At 28.2% G+C, this 18,951-nt stretch overlaps 4 protein-coding genes across 19 annotated transcripts in view; 1 reads left to right on the top strand and 3 right to left on the bottom strand.

Moving 5' to 3' along the window:
• LOC126914314 (protein lap4) overlaps positions 1 to 10,760 on the top strand; it is a 53,310-nt gene extending 42,550 nt beyond the window's left edge. For 8 of the 16 annotated variants that reach the window (XM_050718062.1, XM_050718063.1, XM_050718067.1 and 5 more), the window contains 9 exons: positions 3,042 to 3,485; positions 3,771 to 3,882; positions 3,962 to 4,018; positions 4,091 to 4,208; positions 5,630 to 5,735; positions 5,902 to 6,015; positions 6,108 to 6,236; positions 6,453 to 6,653; positions 7,612 to 10,760. In XM_050718062.1, the coding sequence (XP_050574019.1) occupies positions 3,042 to 3,485; positions 3,771 to 3,882; positions 3,962 to 4,018; positions 4,091 to 4,208; positions 5,630 to 5,735; positions 5,902 to 6,015; positions 6,108 to 6,236; positions 6,453 to 6,653; positions 7,612 to 7,881 (1,551 nt within the window). In that variant the 3' untranslated portion in view covers positions 7,882 to 10,760. Of the gene's footprint in view, positions 1 to 3,041; positions 3,486 to 3,770; positions 3,883 to 3,961; positions 4,019 to 4,090; positions 4,209 to 5,606; positions 5,736 to 5,901; positions 6,016 to 6,107; positions 6,237 to 6,452; positions 6,654 to 7,243; positions 7,339 to 7,611 lie in introns of those variants that run through there. The other 8 variants (XR_007709627.1, XR_007709628.1, XM_050718065.1 and 5 more) reach the window with 8 other exon arrangements.
• On the bottom strand, positions 10,430 to 12,106 carry LOC126914359 (axonemal dynein light intermediate polypeptide 1). The gene is made up of 6 exons (XM_050718188.1): positions 11,925 to 12,106; positions 11,666 to 11,821; positions 11,469 to 11,601; positions 11,245 to 11,390; positions 10,971 to 11,168; positions 10,430 to 10,892 (listed from the first exon to the last, which is right to left on the bottom strand). Exons 1-6 carry the CDS (start codon positions 12,015 to 12,017, stop codon positions 10,857 to 10,859), a joined length of 762 nt encoding a protein of 253 aa, XP_050574145.1. The 5' UTR covers positions 12,018 to 12,106; the 3' UTR covers positions 10,430 to 10,856.
• Positions 12,107 to 12,231: 125 nt separating this feature from the next.
• Positions 12,232 to 14,260, bottom strand: LOC126914350 (alpha-2-macroglobulin receptor-associated protein). Its single transcript, XM_050718166.1, has 7 exons — positions 13,974 to 14,260; positions 13,690 to 13,831; positions 13,447 to 13,617; positions 13,254 to 13,364; positions 13,054 to 13,165; positions 12,778 to 12,934; positions 12,232 to 12,700 (listed from the first exon to the last, which is right to left on the bottom strand). Exons 1-7 carry the CDS (start codon positions 14,172 to 14,174, stop codon positions 12,497 to 12,499), a joined length of 1,098 nt encoding a protein of 365 aa, XP_050574123.1. The 5' UTR covers positions 14,175 to 14,260; the 3' UTR covers positions 12,232 to 12,496.
• A 358-nt stretch (positions 14,261 to 14,618) lies between these two features.
• On the bottom strand, positions 14,619 to 18,920 carry LOC126914331 (programmed cell death 6-interacting protein). The gene is made up of 15 exons (XM_050718119.1): positions 18,691 to 18,920; positions 18,254 to 18,369; positions 17,969 to 18,096; positions 17,580 to 17,858; positions 17,401 to 17,502; positions 17,099 to 17,321; positions 16,898 to 17,021; positions 16,652 to 16,829; positions 16,423 to 16,584; positions 16,192 to 16,335; positions 15,903 to 16,118; positions 15,658 to 15,807; positions 15,446 to 15,587; positions 15,181 to 15,369; positions 14,619 to 15,100 (listed from the first exon to the last, which is right to left on the bottom strand). Exons 1-15 carry the CDS (start codon positions 18,894 to 18,896, stop codon positions 14,994 to 14,996), a joined length of 2,466 nt encoding a protein of 821 aa, XP_050574076.1. The 5' UTR covers positions 18,897 to 18,920; the 3' UTR covers positions 14,619 to 14,993.
• Between the last annotated feature and the right edge of the window lie 31 nt (positions 18,921 to 18,951).

Genomic DNA, 18,951 nt, shown 5'->3' on the forward strand with positions numbered 1-18,951 from the left:
ATATTTTTATTGAGCACTATTTATTTATTTGCTCATATTATATGTACGTATACGTACATATGTTCACGGGTGCATATATTATACATATAATTTATTAACAAAAATATTCTACATTTTATTAATGGCACTGGAACAAAAGGAGAGACGTTTGAAAATTTCAATTTACAAATTAAAATATATAGAGAGAAGTTGAAAAAATAAATAACTTTTGATCAAGAAATATTATTATGGTACAATATGGTGTTAAAGAAAAAACGTTGCTCTTCCCCTTGTGTACATTCTTATATGGTAGCATAAGCATGGACATTCGTTTTTACATAAACATACTTTATTTCTTCTTATTAAATACTATAGACCTATATGTTTATTTCTGCACACCTTGTGAAAAAAATAAGAAGCCATAATCTAATAACAAATTACTAATTTTTATTTATCTATAAAGAGGAAACAATATTAACTTTTTAATTTTTGTTGCCCTTCGAATGATTGTACATTTTACATAAGTTTATATGAATTTCTCAATTTGATATCAAATAGTTTTATTATTTGTCAGTACTCATACACTCATCATAAGTCTTATTACTTATTTTTAATATATGACGCATGAAATGTACATTTGTCAGTGTTCTTAGCGTCGCATGCTCTCCTGAGCGGCAAAACAAGAGATGTTTCACATGTTTGCAGACAGTGGAAGGTGATAGCGCTACTTTGGCTGCCCTCTAACAGGAGTGAGTCGTTCGACCCTCTACTCATTTTCCCTGTGTCTACGTCCATACCTCTGAATTCGCGGGACTGTGCCATAATAAAATTATTCTAAGGAATTCATGTCGTTAACTCGCATAATCATGGTGTTTAATGCGTTTCATGAGTATCACTATTGTACAATTTAACTATCGTTACTCCGTTTGTTACTGATACTGCCATTATAATATTAAGTGTAATTATTGCGAATATGCTGACTGGCTAGGTTGATTCTCTGTGATTGGTTTCTTGTTTTGGTCCAAGAATGGGGTCAAGATTTTAATCATCACGAAAATGTGATATCGTCTTTAACTACAGACTCTTGTGTACATATTCATCACTCCTTCGTTCATGAATATCGGTTGAAAGATGAACATGAAAAGATACTTCTGTGATAGGTAGACAGATGTCATAGACGACAAGAACTTCCCACGTATTTACCGAATATTTTTTAGCGATATTTGTACATTGATTCTTAAACTTATTTTACAATCTATTTTGAAAGATTGGAAACGTATGTTGGACGACTACTACAATTCATTAAGCTTAAAGAAATTAGATCAACTTCTGGGTACTGGATCAAAAATTACTGAAAGTAAGAAAAGATATAAGACAGCAAATGATTCCTGTTCCAATATGAGTGGCAAGTAACAAGTGTATTATGTTTCTATAAATTTTTATAATAATATACTTGAAACTTACATCACACTGAAGACAGGCATTATTGATCTTTTCCTTTGTGATACACGACTTGATGACTGGAGAAGTAAGAGTCTATATTCTTATCTAAAAAAATAATAACTTCTAAATTATTATATTTAGGGTACCTTTGATATATTATTTTTAATGATCTTATTTGTTTAGTATTCTCTATTTATATAGTGTTAAAAAAAAATCAGTAGTTAATTTTACTGATATTTTTACAAATATTTTGGTATACTATGTAGAAAATATACTAGAACTGTCTTTTTTATTTTAAGCTAGAATATTTTACTACTACCACGAATATAAGCATTATTGTATCATAAAGGATATCTTTTATGTTGTAATTCACAATTCATATCATGTTTCATTCATTTAAAGCTGTATATCATTGAAAACAAAGATAATAATCAATGCGTGTATCACTAAATGGGGAGTGTACCCAAAAAATGTTAAGTTTTAATTATTTATATTACTATATAATGTACAGTTAAAGTAAACAAAGCAAAAGTGAAATGCAACGTCTATTGAGACATAAAATATTATTTGATAAGGTATTTGTGCATCTAACATCTTTTTGTAAGTTATAAATGCCAGTACTCTTGGATGGTTACCTCTACAGTAAACTCATATCATTATTAAAATATAAATCAATGTACTGTATTCTACGAATGTTCTATAAATGTTATATGTTGATATAAATCTAATGGACCAGATGTTTATATATTATTACAAAGTATAAAGATAAGATAGTATTTATCTAATTATAAAAAAAGAATTATATATATATGTTAATGTTGAAGTTCCAGTTGACCGACATAAAGATGAAATACATGCAGTGCTTTATTCAAATGTATCAATGCAACAGGTTCTTCTGAAAGTGAATTGCATTTTATCCCATTAGCGCTATTAACTACAAGAGAATACATTTTTCATGTTCATATTTAGTAACGCAAAGATCACAGTTCCTGTTATTGAATTATAATTTGGGATAAAAGTTACCTAGTTATGACATTTCAGAATATCTTATGGTGCATTGATATATATGAAAAGGTGATGGATAGAGGGTACAAATATGAGGTAACTTTATAAAGTCGATTTTAATATACTTAAAATCATTGGAAGGGTATACAAATAAAAATTATGCGCAAAGCTGCATTAATTGTTGCAATAATAGTACAATTGATATAATATTGAATGTATAGATGGTAAAAGAAGAAAAATATTGAATGAATAAGTTCAAAACTGATTCCTTTTTAATTCTAATATAGATTTTGTATGAAATGTAGTATTGGAAATAAATCTGTTTTTTGAAGTATAGTTACAAATTTTATAAAAAGTAAGTTTATTAAACTCAAAGGATGCAGAAATGAGAAATGTTTTCTTATTTGATGATTTCTTATATTATGATATAAATATTACACATTTTTATTTCTTGTTAATCAATTAGTTGTCAGAAATTATTTTGTTAATCTGTTGTATATAGTTGTATATTTACATAGTGCCTAACTAATAATTTCGCATTTTTACTGCATTCTATATTCCAGTAGAAAATTATTTTAACTTTACTAATACAAATCTTCATGTTATTTACTCAGTCACTGAGCAAAGAGAGAGATGGAACTTCAGTGGACAGTCCATCGCCCCAATCTCCGGTCTCTACTCTTACTTCATCAATGAATTTTGATCACACTACTGCTGTCCAAAGCTTGCCCTCTCCAAAGAAAAAAAATTCCATACCGAAACGTAGTATTACATTTGCTGATCTTCCTCCCAGTTCTAGAAAAGAACCAATTAATTATCCAACTTCAACAAATGAATATCCTTCATCTTTGCATGATAATAGATATATTTCTGATCCTCAAATTACTTCTTATAAGAAAGTCTATCAAAATCCTATCCAAACTACTCAGTACTCATCTCGTTCCAAACTTCCTCCTACACCTTTGACTGCTCCTCCATACATGGGAGATTATGGCACTTCAGTCACTTTTGATAAACGACAGAACGCACGCTCTGTTGGTGGAAGTAATCAGGTTGAGGTGGGTTTTAAGAAGCATGTTTAAAAAATCTAGCACTAATGCACTATCTTTCCTTGTTCTTTACCAAGAATGTTGAAGCGTTTAAACCGCAGAATTTTACTGCATAAGAATTATAACACCCGTGTTAACAAAATTATTTGGTATTATTTAAATACAAATCAAATGCATGTAGTAGGTTCAAATGTGCATATTGAAAGTGGAATTGTTATTAAAAAGATAGATTAAAATTTATATTTTTATAAGAATTATTTTTATCAAATATTAATGTGTTATTTTAAAATACAGCTTTCACCAACACCATCACCAACACCACCTTTAGTGAAGATGTCAGTTAGCGATAAAAAGAAATTGTTTGAAAGTGCCATGGAGGAACATTTGAAACCTTCCCCTAAGCCAGGTAGATATTATTTTATATATTTATATAAACAAATTTTAAATACGATATATTATTTTTGTGTTCATTATCATTTTTCTAGAAAAAGTATTCAGTTTTCTAAGTCAAGATGAAGTTGAAAAAATGAAACAAGAAGAAGGTATAGTATTCGTTAATTATATTATTAAATTCTTAATTCGTACAATTAACAAATGTTATTGTGCATTTTCAGAAAAAAAGATAGCTACTCTAACGCGGGATGAATTAAAATCATGGGCTCAACTCGATGAAAACGAAGGCTTGGAAGATTTAGAAGAAACATTAGAAGATCAGGATAACCGGCGACCTAAGTAAGCTAAGTTGTACTCATTCTACGCATTTGAACGTGTGATTATTAAAACTTTTTTACCTTATTATTTCTTTCTTGTTTCCACTTCTTTGTGTCTGCATATTACAACAAGAAAAATAAAAGAGAATATACTGCTTAATAAAAAATTGCATACTTGATGCATTAATGCTAAAAAATATGATGGCTATAAAATTGATGTTTTGAAATTTTTACAGCTCTAAAAATAATATCTAATAATCTAATAATATAATAATACAATCTCATTTCAACAAATTTTGCTCGGCCATAGAATTTTTTTGCAACAATATAACTTCTTAAACAATGCCCATACAAAATATTGTAGTAATGTATTAAAAAGAACAAGAAAACAGAATTAATTTGCTTTACATAAATGAGTATTATAGCATTTTTTCCATTGTAGTACGTGTTCTGTATATGAAACTATGAAATAATGTAATTATCTTTCAGTTGTAAGATGCTAAACATATCTATCTATTATACGTGTATTGTACAAGACAGGCAATTATCTTTCGATTGAAAAATGATTGTGTTTATATAATTACCAAATGTTTTACAAGTATTAATTGTTAGTTTAAATAGATATTCTTTATATATTTAGTAAAATTGTATTTTTATAGTAAAATTGTAGTTTAAAAAGTACTCCGACGTTTCATACGAAATGACTGGACATCGTGTATATATCAGTATTTTTATACCTGCGATAAATATTATATGTATATATAATTTATATCAGTGCTTTTTGTTGTAGTTGTTACTTCATCATAAAGCGTGCATGCTCATTATAATTATCGTATAAATGACTTTGCTAGGAATTAGCGACTGCTTTTTTTTATAAAATAACGTGTATTTGTACATAGGCTTATGAAATTCACATTCACATTGTACATTGCAGTTCAGGTTGTGGTTGTGCTTACACAGGCATTTACTGCACATTATAATTACATATTCCATTCTTCAATAAGACCAAATCATAAGTTTATAAAAATTATGTATATCGGAATATAATTTTCACAAAAACTTCACGCTTTAATACATTTTCTTCACACGCATTGCAAGCGCACTTCAAAGATTCCAAAGAATAATTATTATTTATCTAATGTTAATACTTGCTTCCATTTTCATTTATGTGAATGTCTTATTACCTCTTAAATCCATAATATAAAAGTAATTCTTCTTTGGAATCTCTTAGCACCGATCCAATCACATTATTCATAGATTTATAGTTGATGTGTGGTGTAGTCTAATTTTTTTGTATTGTTATCTCGTTTGTATATAAGTCGTACAATATTTTTTTAGCCTTTGTATTGAACGTTGCTTTTGTACTTCTTCTTTTAATGAATAAACATTAAAACTGTGGCACATGTATATGATTTGTCAGTGTGCATGCTCGTTACCTTGCAGTAGCCGACTGAGTTCGCGAAGTTCGATCCCCCTTCTGCAGAATCTTCCAAGCAGTGTAAGGACAGCAAAAGCAGAACGTCGCTTGAAAGAGAGACTGATACAGGAGGTATTACTTTTTTAATATATTTTTAACCATTCAAATTTCTCATTTATCACAATTAAATATTCCAAATTGTTCTGTATTTTAAATAATTCTGTTGAGACACTAATGTTTAAAATGACTTAATACAGATATAATATTTGTGTTTCTTATTCAATTTTTTATTGCGTAGGGTATAATTTCTGATGAAGATGAAGAAAGTCATTTGAGTCCTGCTGAACAAAGAGCACTAAGAGCAGAGAAGCGTGCAGCATGGAGACAAGCACGTTTAAAATCTCTGGAACAGGTAATTTTCTTATAATGCTCTTTTTCACATCTGAAAAATTCATATATTAAATAGTATTTACATTTATTCCCATGTTAAATGGTTATATTCAGGATGCTATTCAAGCACAGATGGTAATTAAGAAAATGAGTGAAATGATGGATACTACAAATAAGGCAGATCCTATGCAGGATTCTACAGATGCTGTTACTGCTGTTTCTGAAATAGAAAAGACAGCCGATGTAAGCATTTGTAATGTACCTTTGCTCTAGTCATACCACCAGCAAACTAAAACAATAAACATAATCTAACGATGTGTTTAAAACAGATTAACCAGCATTTTTTTATTGTACTACTAATTACTTCTTTGCTCGCCAGTAGTTCTAACTTAGTGTTCGTATATTTACAATGTTATGTTAACTACAGTGGTACTCCCTTTGTCTGTCTTACTATCATAGTTCACTACGTTACGGCCGTCTAGTGCAGATTTTCCCAAACTTGCTGTACGCAGCAAGGTGGGTCCCCCTAAAGAGATACGCGAATCCGAGAAAGTAGTGGACGAGAAGGTCACTCGACGTACCGAGGAATACGTGGATGAGGTGACGGGTGAACGGCGTGTCCGTACAGTTGAATACGTCGAGAAGCTCATTGAGCGACAGGTATTATAAATTCTAGAGTTTGCACAAAATTTAAGCACCGAATATTATCTGTTCACATCATCGATTCGGGACGTGTTTTAAGTGAAGTTTTTTAACTGTTGTACTGGAACTTCAATATGGCATTGGCATTTAATTGATGAATGAAAAAGTACCAATATAATATTGTTATGGAAGTTTATACTGTAACTAGTTAAAATTATTGGAAAATTACTATGGTGTGTAATATAATTACAATTCGAAGTTTTAGTACAAGCAATGACATAATAAAAAGAAGTTCAAGAATCAAATTAAGATATGGCAAAATCATGATTTGTTGGGGCACTATGTTAATACTCCAATTAACATAATTAGGAAAAGGTGATATTCACAAAAGTTTGAAGGGAAAAGGGAAATAAAGTAGTATTTTTTTAGAGAGAAAGAGAGAATATGTGTTGCTTGTGTACTGTGTCTTATTTGTGTATGTGCACTCATATATTTATAGTTTTAGAATAATTATGTGTGTATATATGCATGCTGCTTTAAAAATATTTTGCTTTAATGCACAAGAATAATGGAAAAACTAGTTCAATGGTTGTATTTATTGTTCCAAGAATCCAGCACTGACCATGGAAGTGCAACCTGCACCACCTTGAGCAATTGATTTCATTTCTACTGATCACTAACAAATTCTTCTCGTACTATTGGTAATGCAACTATTGATCTTTCTTATCCACTACTTACTTAAGCATGTATAAAGGTATTTTCTTTTCAAATAATATTTTACTATAATTATTTTGGTGGTATTGCTATATATCAAGTACTACTACTGTAAAAATGTTATAAGTTTCATCCAATTCTATAATATATTTTTTTTTTTTTGTCGTACGTTTATCGTAATTAAATTAATAATTACACGTATCAATGCAGAAATTTCTCTGGTCTACTTCAGCATTTGCAATGTATATATTTATGTAATTAGGTTGAAACTCTACGAGAAAAAATTATATCATTGGAACTAAGTAATGCAGAAGATGAAGTAGAAAGTATTATCGGAACAGGAGCAAGCGACGCTGAAAGCGAAAGTGAAGAGATTACTGGACAGCCTTCTAATGTGAATACCATGCAAGAGAAAACTGAAACAATTATACCTACAAGTGCCACTGAAGATGCCGCTCCTAAAATAAGTGCAAATACTATTCTAGTTTCAAAGAAAAAGAAACGAAAACGTTCGAAAAAAGGTCGTCATTGACCTCAGATAGAAATGTTGGTGCAAAATGGAGAAAGACATATGGAAGAACGATTGTGAAATATTTTCTTTTTTTTATTATATCATTGTGAAAGTGTGTTCTAATAATGCATACTTTGCATTACATCAATCTACTTCATGCATTTCAGAATTCAAATCCTTACTATATTGGTGCATATAATATTTAAAAGATTCCTCATTGCGCGCTGCTTTTTTTTGAAGCACACATATGTATACATAATACGTAAAATATAATTTCATATTCACTATTTAACGTAACTGATTAGATATATTCAGAATTATGTTTATTTCTTTCATAGATCGTGCTATGTTTCTGATATTAACATAGTGACATAATGCATGTGTGATTAGTATTATCGCATCATATTTTTATCTGGATTGGTGCAACATAGTAATTGTAATTAGCGCAATCGATTTCCTTATTTCTTTATACATCATAGAATTTGTATTTTATACTTGTTTCATAAGATTTGTCTCCTGCGTAATACCGATAAAAAATATTTCAATGGTGAAAAAATTAGAATATAATATCAAAGTAGTATTTTTACAGTCAGTACTATGATCATATAACCTATGAAATATATTTATTGAGATCAGTTTATACAAAAAATTCATGTGATTCAATATTCATTGTTCTATATAAAATGATACACATTCCTTTTTGCAATTTTTATTTTGTTTCGTAGTTTAAATAATATATTTTAATATAATCAATTCCTCAATTTAAATAGGAACACAGGAGCAGTATTTTTGGTCACTGAAACGAACAATATACAAATGAAAAGATTTTAATCAAATCGTAATAAATAATTGGTTTCCAGACATATGTAAAATATGTTATTAGTTAGCTTAAAAATGAAAAATAACGTAAACTACAGCTATTTGTTGTGGTTTGTAAAGTATTTTATTTATTTTTCTTTAGTGATAAGTATATTAATATATATGTTCTGTAAAATTGTTTTAATATACTTTAAGATTCATTTTAAAAAGCACATATATTTAATCTCATTGTTAAATATCGACATAGTTTTTGATCATTCATCATTAGGAAGAAATTTATTTAAAGTTTATTATCCATCCTAATGTCAAAGTTGCCACTAAAATGTAATAAATACCAAGTATTAAATTTTTTAATTGTTTAAAATATATTATTACTATACATATTCATGATTTCGTTCTTTTAAAAATTTTGTTGTTTTAATTTATTTATACTAACGATAACTATATTTTATCGTTGACATTTTTTATTTCACAATATATTCAATAATTTCATGATTAAACAATGTTCTCGCATATTTAAAAGTACACAAAAAGAGTTAGCCAATATGTAACAAATAGATGTAAAAATGGCGGAGATTTGAAGCAAGATTAAAATCTTTACTTTATTAAAAGAATAAAATGTCGACTACAATTGAAGAAGCGGAATATATAAAATATACGCTGTTTCTTTATCGCTGACTATAACAGTACCTTCTAATAAACATGTATGTGTGAGATTACAAAAAATATAATTTCTATATAAAAACTTCTATAATAATGTTAAATACTTCGTAAGTATATTATCTGGTAATATAAACCAATAATATTTGTAATCTCGTGTAGTTCAAAATACTTACCTATGTTGAAATTGTAACATACACAGGTAAAAAAAATTGAAAATCATAATAGTTTTACTATTTGTGTTTTAGATATAACTTTTTGTATTCTTCATATGTTTGCAATAGTAAGATGATTCACCTTAAATATAAAAATATCATTTTATATAGATCATATACATTCTTCAGTGAAACAGACCATATTATTAGTATTAAGATCTTTACAAATTATACATATAAAATTAAATATGTAGCATAAGTAAACATTAATTGAGACAAGTATACTATTAACTGCGGTGTAAAGTGCGATTAAAGGAGCGGGACCAATTTATTAAATTATTCATAAGATTGTAAAAGAAAAAATATATGCAAAACATCTTTTTTCCATATAACTGTTATATGTAGTTTAATGCCTATTGTCAGCATTATAATTGGTCTTGGCATAATCTTCTGGAATTGTATGAAAATTATAATGTGCCAATATTAACTATATCTTTATAGCGGTTTAAAATGTAAACACTTTTCAAATAGGATTTGGAACCTTTTTATAATATTAGGAGTAGCATAATATATAGAAAACACTGTAATAATTATAGTGTTAAATATCGTATAAAATATTTTGGCATAATAATTACTTTTAACAAATTATAAAATTTTATTAAAACAGTTCTCTGAAATTAAATTCATAACTAAATTAATTAGAATGTGAATTTTTTAAAAATCCCACCATTCTTTAACACTATAACATGTTGACAAATCATATCATGTTATGAAATTGTATTATTCTTAATTATAAATGATAAACTTACAGTTGGAAACTCCTATTTTAGAAGTACTTTACATCGACGTTAAATCCAACAATAGGCATAATTTGTATGTACTTTTGGAATCTTTGTATTTGTCTTTACTTTAATAATTAATTATAAAAAGGAATATTACATTCTGCCACGTATATTTTATATTTTGATAATACAGTATATCTGGTTATATTGAATAATAAACTGAAGCTGCTAATTTATATAAATAATAAAGTTTAAAAAATGTATTTTATACAATATGATAAAAAACGTTTCATGCAACTATTACCATAATATTTGTGGTATTACTATATGTTGACAAATTAAAAATGTATTTATTTATCTATGTTTTCTATTGAACAACATTTATACATCTTACAATGTTCAACAAATTTGTAAACGAAAGATATATGTAAGTGCAAATTAATTCAAGAAATAAGAAAATAAATAAAGTATCTTAACGTTTTTATATTGGTCTTATTACGAAATTAAAATAAATGGAATTGAAAGTATTCATAAAGAATAATGTATCTTCTTTTATCGTGCATTATCATTTATGCTTATTTTATCTCTTTGGCGCAATAATTCCCTCTAACTGTGCCTGAAATAAAAATAATGCTAAGTAATGAAATTTTTACAGTTGTCTAGGATTCATATAAAAATTGTATATAAATATTACTTTCAGTTGCTGATTTGTCTTTTTCAAAAATTGTATTTCTTCCATGTGCTTTTTTTCTTCAGCTTCCCGTAGTTCAGCTGCTCTCCTTTCAGCCTGTTCAGATTTCTGTTTTAATTCAATAACTGTTTTTTCTAATTCAGCCTTCTGTAATTGTAGCTCATCTGCAGCAGCAATTAAATCTTCTTTTCCTTGTTCAGCCTTTAAAAATCATGTCGAAGTTATAACATTTCTTAATGCATATCTTCTTGTGTATTAAGAAAAAAACAGTACATACTTGTAAAGCTTTACGCATACCGAAAGCAATACTGCTTTGATACAAAGTTTGGTATGCAGCTAATGTCATCTTAAGTTCGTCTCGAATTCTAAGTAAAAGTAATCCACGTTCTGCACAGTTTATTGTCACCTGGCGTATTATTTCATCTATTAAACAGTATTATTAAACAATTATAATTTCGATAATATGATACTTAAAATTAACGTCCAATTAAAGACTTTTACCAAAACATTGCGTATAAAGTTCTCTACGTACTGGACAAATGCCAGTTTCTCTTGCTTGTCTTTGTTGCAATTTCATGTCTAGATGTTCTTGTAAATTAATAACATCTAGTCTTGTTGCTGGTATACTTGATATCTGATGTGAAATAACATATTAGAAATTGTAGTACATTATTTATCAAAACATAAAAATACCACACTTTTTGAGTCCAAATTTGACCATCCTCTTCCCATTGTTTAGGTGGCAAAATTCTATTGAGAATTTCAGAAGTTTCATGTCTTGTATCAAGCGTAGGAATAGTGGTTTCAACTTTACAGACTGTTACTCCGATTTTGGGTGCTTGTTCTTTAGGTGCCTATTGTAATAAGAAATGTTGGATGATTTGTAATAAATTATAGATGTAACTAGTTTGATAGTAGTAAGAAAAATGGTATTTGCTTTATTAGTGAACATTATACCTTTTCTGGACGGACTGTAACTAAGACTGGATTATCGTATTTAACCAAAGTATCCATATTAGGAATAGTGCGATCTTTTATTGCCGTTGCCATTATATTACTGATTTATCCGGGCTTTATTCGTTAATAATCAATATATTCCACAGAAAGAAATCGTTTACAGGCATCTATAAATATTTAATTGTTTATTTGCACTATAAAGCGAGTTTGAATCTATGAACAATTGTCATAGCAATATTGATGTAACATATGTTACTAAGTAAAATATAGTTAATACAAGAGATTAGGGAAGAGCTTAATGTATTAATTAGATAATACAACTTTTATTATTGTAAACATGATAAAATCATATAAATTATTTATATAATATTCTCTTATGTATGTAATTATTTTTAAAAATATATCATGTACATGCAATATAAAATAATACAATTTTCAAACTAGATATTTGTAAATCTCAAATTCGTATCAAAACTTTTTAATATCTCTATTAAAACTATTAAAATAACTTTTAGTTACAATTAAACTATTATAAAAGTAATAACATTTATGTAAATTTGTTGATATGTATATTATAGTTCAGAATGTCTTTGCAAAATCCTTGTTTCAAGATCTGCATGAAGCTTTTGAACAGTTCTCGAGTGCTTTTTAATATGATGTTCCATAGTAGAATTTTCTATATCATACGGTTTTCCTTGACGTGCGGCTTCTAAAGCAGCTTCCGTGTGTAAATGACGCAATTTCAACAATCTTCCTTCATAGTGTAACAGTTCCTCCTAATAATAAAATACAATATCAATAATATATCAAGTATAGAAATAAAATTCCAATAGTTATACGTGTATATAAATACCTTTAACGAAGCACGTTCTTCTGGAGAGAATTGAGATTTTAATACAATACGCCATAAGTCTTGAACTTTTGGTTCTATAAATTCTTTATGATTTGGTCCTTTTGCAGTTAATCTATCCAAACGATCAAATCCATTTCTAATTTCCAAATGTTTTCCTCTGAAATTATACATTTATTCAATTCAATTACACATTTAAAAGTTAAATTATATGTTTAAAAGTAGTGAAATATCCACTATATTTTTGTAATACTAATTATATATGTGGAATATTTATACCTAAGTAAAGATGCTTTTTCTAAATAATCTAACTTTTTTTCAGGAATCTTGTTAGAAATTTCTTCCTTGTGATCTATTTCGTTCCAACTCTCTGGTTTATGATGTAGACTGTCTGTATATATGAAATGACAAATATGAAATTTATTTTATTTACTTTAAGTTATTGTATTTTATAATATACATATAATGAAATTACTAACTTTTATATGTTTCTGGATCACCAGCTTCTACATCTTTCAAAAGATTCATGTATTCATCCACTTTATCTTGGTGATGCTGAAACTCTTCCTTTAGAGTTTGTAGTTCTTCATCTATATTTTTATTATATTTATTAAGTACAATTAAACAATGTTGAGATTAAAAATGTAAATAGTTCTCTTACATGGCACTTACGTGTAAAACCTGCTAATTCAGCTTTAGCCCACAGTTTGTTCAATCTGCTATCTTTAAAAACATCTCTAGAAATATAATTATTACCATCATTTAAAGCTTTATGTCTCTTTAATAATTCTGGGTTCTCTGTATCTTCAAAGTACTCCAATAATCCATAAGTGCTCATAATTCCTTTAAAAAACAAAAATTCAATACAAAATACATATTATAAATATACTAAAGTCATCTTTTGTTTCAGATTACCAATTAATTTTTTCCTTAAACGCGCTTCTTCTTCGCCATTTGGATCTTTCCCTTCAGACTTAAAATGTTTATACGCAATTTCTTCTTTATCGTGGATTTTCAGATCACTGAATATTGACTGCAGTTTTGTATCTGTCAAACGCTACAAAAAAGATTAATCTACATGTATATATTTTTACATATATTAGTAATATATCTTTACATATATATATATATATATATATATATATATATACATTTTTACATATATTAGAAATATATCTTTGTAATATATTAATTCTTACATTTTTCGCTTTTACCCATAGTACATTTAATTTTGCCATACGAAATGGTTTGTCCAATTCACGAAGAGAGGTTGGGAATTGTAAAGGATCTTCATATTTCGGTTTATTTGCTTCTACAGAATATTTACTAAATGCAGCAGTTATATGAAATAACAGAACACATAAACTTATTGATAAAAAGGTTCTGCTTAAAAATGCCATAATTTTCCACTTTCAACAACTTCGTCTACTTCCGTATAGAATACAAAATTAGGTATGTGATCATTTGCTGACATATGCAGATAATCATCTTCTGACATATACAGATTCATTTGATAGGCTTTTGGAGAAATACGTACATATGTATTAGGAAAATACTCTATTGCAGAATCTTTTCAGTTTATTTTTTTAATTGAGAGAGAAAAAAATATATGTATAAATATTATGCCGTATCATAAATATTTATTAAAATCAAAAGTAAATGTAGTGAATTCCTTAGTAATTACATTTAAAAATTTTACATTTGTTTCAATTTATTACAGAGAATTATCGTATACAATTTAAGAATAAAAACATCAAATTATTATGCATTGAAATACTGCTAATGCATAGGATTGTATGTTTATAAATACAAGAAAGGTTAAAATATTAGTAACAATGAAATAATTACGATTTGTAGGCGTTATAATTATTGACTACAATATATTATGTTACAAAATATATTTATAAATTGCACGAGCATTATCGTATTTAAATCTTTTTTCCTTTCCTGAAGCAACGTTTAAGGCTTACCACATATCACGTAGTAATACATTCTATATCAATATTCAATTGTACAATACAATAACAATCAAGGAATATAATTTCTTCAAAATTGATTTTCAACGTATAATTTCTTTACTGCTCGTTACTGGACAGATTGAAACGTATTTCGCATTAACTTCCATAACGTTATATCATATACATTTTTTTTCATTCTTATAAATTCCGCATGCTATATTATGCAATCACAGTATACGTATATAAAATATTATTCATTCTTCAAAACGGATGTCCTTGGCGAGGATGTTGATTACCGCCATAACGTGGCAGAGTTGCGTATCCACCATAAGGAGCCGGAGGCATATTTTGGTACGGATTATAACCTCCTAAAAGTAAAATTCCAAATATAAAGTATATTCCGAAATGTCATGCAACAATATGAATGATTCTGCATTTTTTATATCACCTTGCGCGGGGTAAGGCATTGTTGCATATGGATTATACGTTGTAGGCATAGGAGGGGAGATATATGTGGGATATGGCGTAGTAGGACCAGCTCCATATGGTACAGGCATTCCACCTTGGAAATGCGTAGGATACGGTAATTGCGATGATCCACTTTGTTCTGTTCCTGATTGGCTTTGTCCGGATGTTGCTAAATATTAAAATTTTTTTTTAATGAACTGTGTAGAGAATATATGCAATATTATTTATAAAAATCTAATCTATACCTCCGTGATGAGATGGAATGTTAGGAGTTGGAGTTGGCCCAGTATGACTCAAATTTGTTGTTAAATCCTTCAGTAGTTCTTCTTTCTCGGTTTTCCGAGCAAAGCAGAAGTCCGATATTTTATTTTGGAAGACTACTAGCAACTATACAAATATAAGAAATTATAAATTTTAATTCTAATATAACATGAAAGGATTATGATCAGCTATTTACCTGTGTTAAATCATTATAAAATTTAGCACCTTCGTTTAGATTGCCTTTCAATTCCTTAAATGCATCATAAGCAGCTGCTAATTTACATAACATTGCTTCTCTTGAACTACCTCTACCAGATTGTTCGGCTGTAAATTGTGTATGACACATCTAAAATTGTTTTCAAAATTAGTATGTATCATTTTAATTATTGTAAATATGCAAAATATTTATTACAATATAATTTTGTAATCCTTTATACATACCTGAATCTCAGCAATTAATTGTTCTTGGCGAGCAACGCTATCTCTCACTTGTTTTTGTAAAGGTCCATAAGTTTTTCCTATGCTTTCAACTGATAAATTTGGTTCATCAATTCCGCCATCTTTTGCAAGCGCTGACAAGAACGTTGCTTTCATATCGGTAATAGCAGATTTCAGTTCACTTTCTATAACATCGCGTTCTGTTTTTAGTGTTTCAATCTTAAAAGAAATTAATAGCATAAGTAATCTAAAAAAATAATACAAAAAATATAACTTTGCATAAGATACCTACATCTTCCATTAATTTCCTAAGTTGAACAACAGTATTGGTTTCTTGAACTGCTGATCCAGTTGGCACAGCATTAATCAAATCATTTGCATGCAAACTTAAAGTTTCCATACTTTCCTTGTGATTTTCATATTTCTCGCGAACAACCTACAAGATATAATAATTATCTTAAAGGTTTGATGTAAATAATTATTTTACAAAACATCTTCCATGCATATATTAATACACGTTTACCTTATCAGCGGATACAGCATTATTGATAATTTCGCGATATTTCCGTAGAGTAATAGTAAATTGCTCTGTTAAACGACTGCTAGGTATTCTTGTCCAACGTTCTTTAAATTGCTCTCTTAATTGATCATCAGACTCACGTTCCTCTTGTAACATTCGTTCACACTATAAAAACAGTAATGATTGAACAGTTATATTGAAAAAAAAGTATATAATCCATGGATTTCTTTACCTCGTCCAAAAGTTCTTTATTTCTTTGTAATAGATCAGGCAATTCTTTCATAGAATTTTCCAAAGCTTGAATTCCGCCTGCATCTTTTACATATTGAGCCTTCTCTAATACGGATTGAGGTAACTCAGTTCCACTTGTATCTTCAATAGCAGCTGGTAAATTTAAACTTGCCAACACACTAAAAACATTATTATTAGACATCAAATAAAAATTCAGCATTTAAATATATTTACATAATCATCATACCCGTTTAAAATTTGTGTCATTTCGCGTAATTTAGATATTTCTGAATTAACCAATTCATTTCGACGAACTTCATAAGATGATAATGCTTGATGTACACTAACAGGTAATAAATCAGCAAAAAGATCTAAAATTATATAATGTATATATAAAAGAAATTATACTAAAAAAAATTCTTTGAATTTGTTATTATATACAACAAACCTTTAAAGTTGGAGCTAAGAATTTCAGGCATTGATAACAGTTTTGCAACATTAGCTTTTCCAACTGGTTCCAAAGACTTTATATCTGGTATTCTTTCATGATAAATGAAATCATTATCCTTTTTTACTTCTGTTAGATTCCTCTGTGCTTTGTTAGCATAGTCTTGGAATAAGTGAGATTTGTTTGAACGTTGTTGCGCAGCTTTAAACAATTCCACAGCATGCTAAAAATGTGCATTTTAATTAATTTTGACTTATTTTCATGTTTACATATTTAATATATTTCCAGCTTTTAAGATTTACCTCTAATCTGGCAATTTCTTCTCCAATTGACTTGTTATTCTTGCATACCAATGATTGGTAAAATTCGGTCATTGCCCGATATCCAGCTTGTTTTCCTGCAATCTATTATTATTATATTATGAACAATTATTTTATATATTTTGTGTAAATTCCATATAAATAAAATTATAAATCCATACTAAAGGAACCCATTCTTTATCCCAAAATGCCCTAAAAATCTCCTTTTGAAATAATTTTAATGTATCCGCATACAGTTCTTCTGCCTGTGCAGCTAGTTTAGCAATAATCCCATTTTTCATAGCATCATGGATTGCTTTATGTACAAATATTTCTTGAGCCTGAGCAAGCATTAATGCAGATAATGCTCCTAATGTTTCTGGACTGATATCTGGTGTTGGTTCTTGTTGAATAGCCATCATAACATTTGCTTTAAGATAATTAAAGATACCAGCAGATTGCTAAAATTCATACAATATTTAGATGAATCATTTTTTATACCAAAGCAAATTGAATATTTATATCATTTTCCAATTATATTATATTTAATTAATGGAATTAAAATATTTACTTGAAATAACTTTGCAGCCAGTTTCAATCCTTCATCACTTTCTAAAGACTGTGCTGCTGCAACTGAACTTTGCAAAGCAGCAATATTAAATAATACACAAACTTTTTCATATGCTAATGTACTAATTGCTGAAAAATCAAATATCATATATTATTTTAAATATCACAAAACCAATATTATTTGAAATATAATTCAAAATATTGATGTAATCAGTAATGGGTTTATCTTATCTTCATTCATTAATCAGTTAAGAATCTATGAAAAAGCATATTTAAAATAGCTTACTCAAACTGAGTTTTCCACCAAATATGGTACGATCAAATGCATCTTTCCATTTAAATGGAATTTGTAATTCATGAGCAGGTATCTTGCCTTCCAATGCACACAACTGATCATAGTAACTAGAAAAAAGAAGAAAACATAAATTTGATTTAAAAAGATGTCACTACTTAGAAATAAATTTTTATTAATTATTAATGATATTATTTTATTATATTATAATAATTGCATATATTTCAACATTAATTTATCAAAATTACATCAAAAGTACAAACGTAATAAAATACCACGAATCGCTAATCTTCGGTTGTTTTTAAAAATTTCTTCATTGGAATATTTCACATTAAATGCAAATTTCACGAAGCAGATTATAATAAAGTAGTCACATTTTTTAGTGTACTGTCATAATTAAAATTAAAATAATAATTAAAGATGAGTCATACCTGTATATAACCTCCAAAGAACTTTCATATTTCTCGAAAGCTCGCCACAAAGCATTATTCCTTAATTTACTAAAATCTGCGATTGCTTCCGTATAATCTTTTTGATCGTTTGCGTTATTATACGTTGATTTAATAATATTTGTAAGTGGTTTAATTACATCAACATCAGACGGTTTCTTCAACGGTACCGCAATTAGCTCAGCCATTTTGACGTGTAGGTCATGTGATTGAGATCGAACAAAATAGTATATCTTGACACAT

The sequence above is a fragment of the Bombus affinis genome, chromosome 3 (genome assembly GCF_024516045.1).
Source record: "Bombus affinis isolate iyBomAffi1 chromosome 3, iyBomAffi1.2, whole genome shotgun sequence".
NCBI lineage: Eukaryota > Metazoa > Arthropoda > Insecta > Hymenoptera > Apidae > Bombus > Bombus affinis.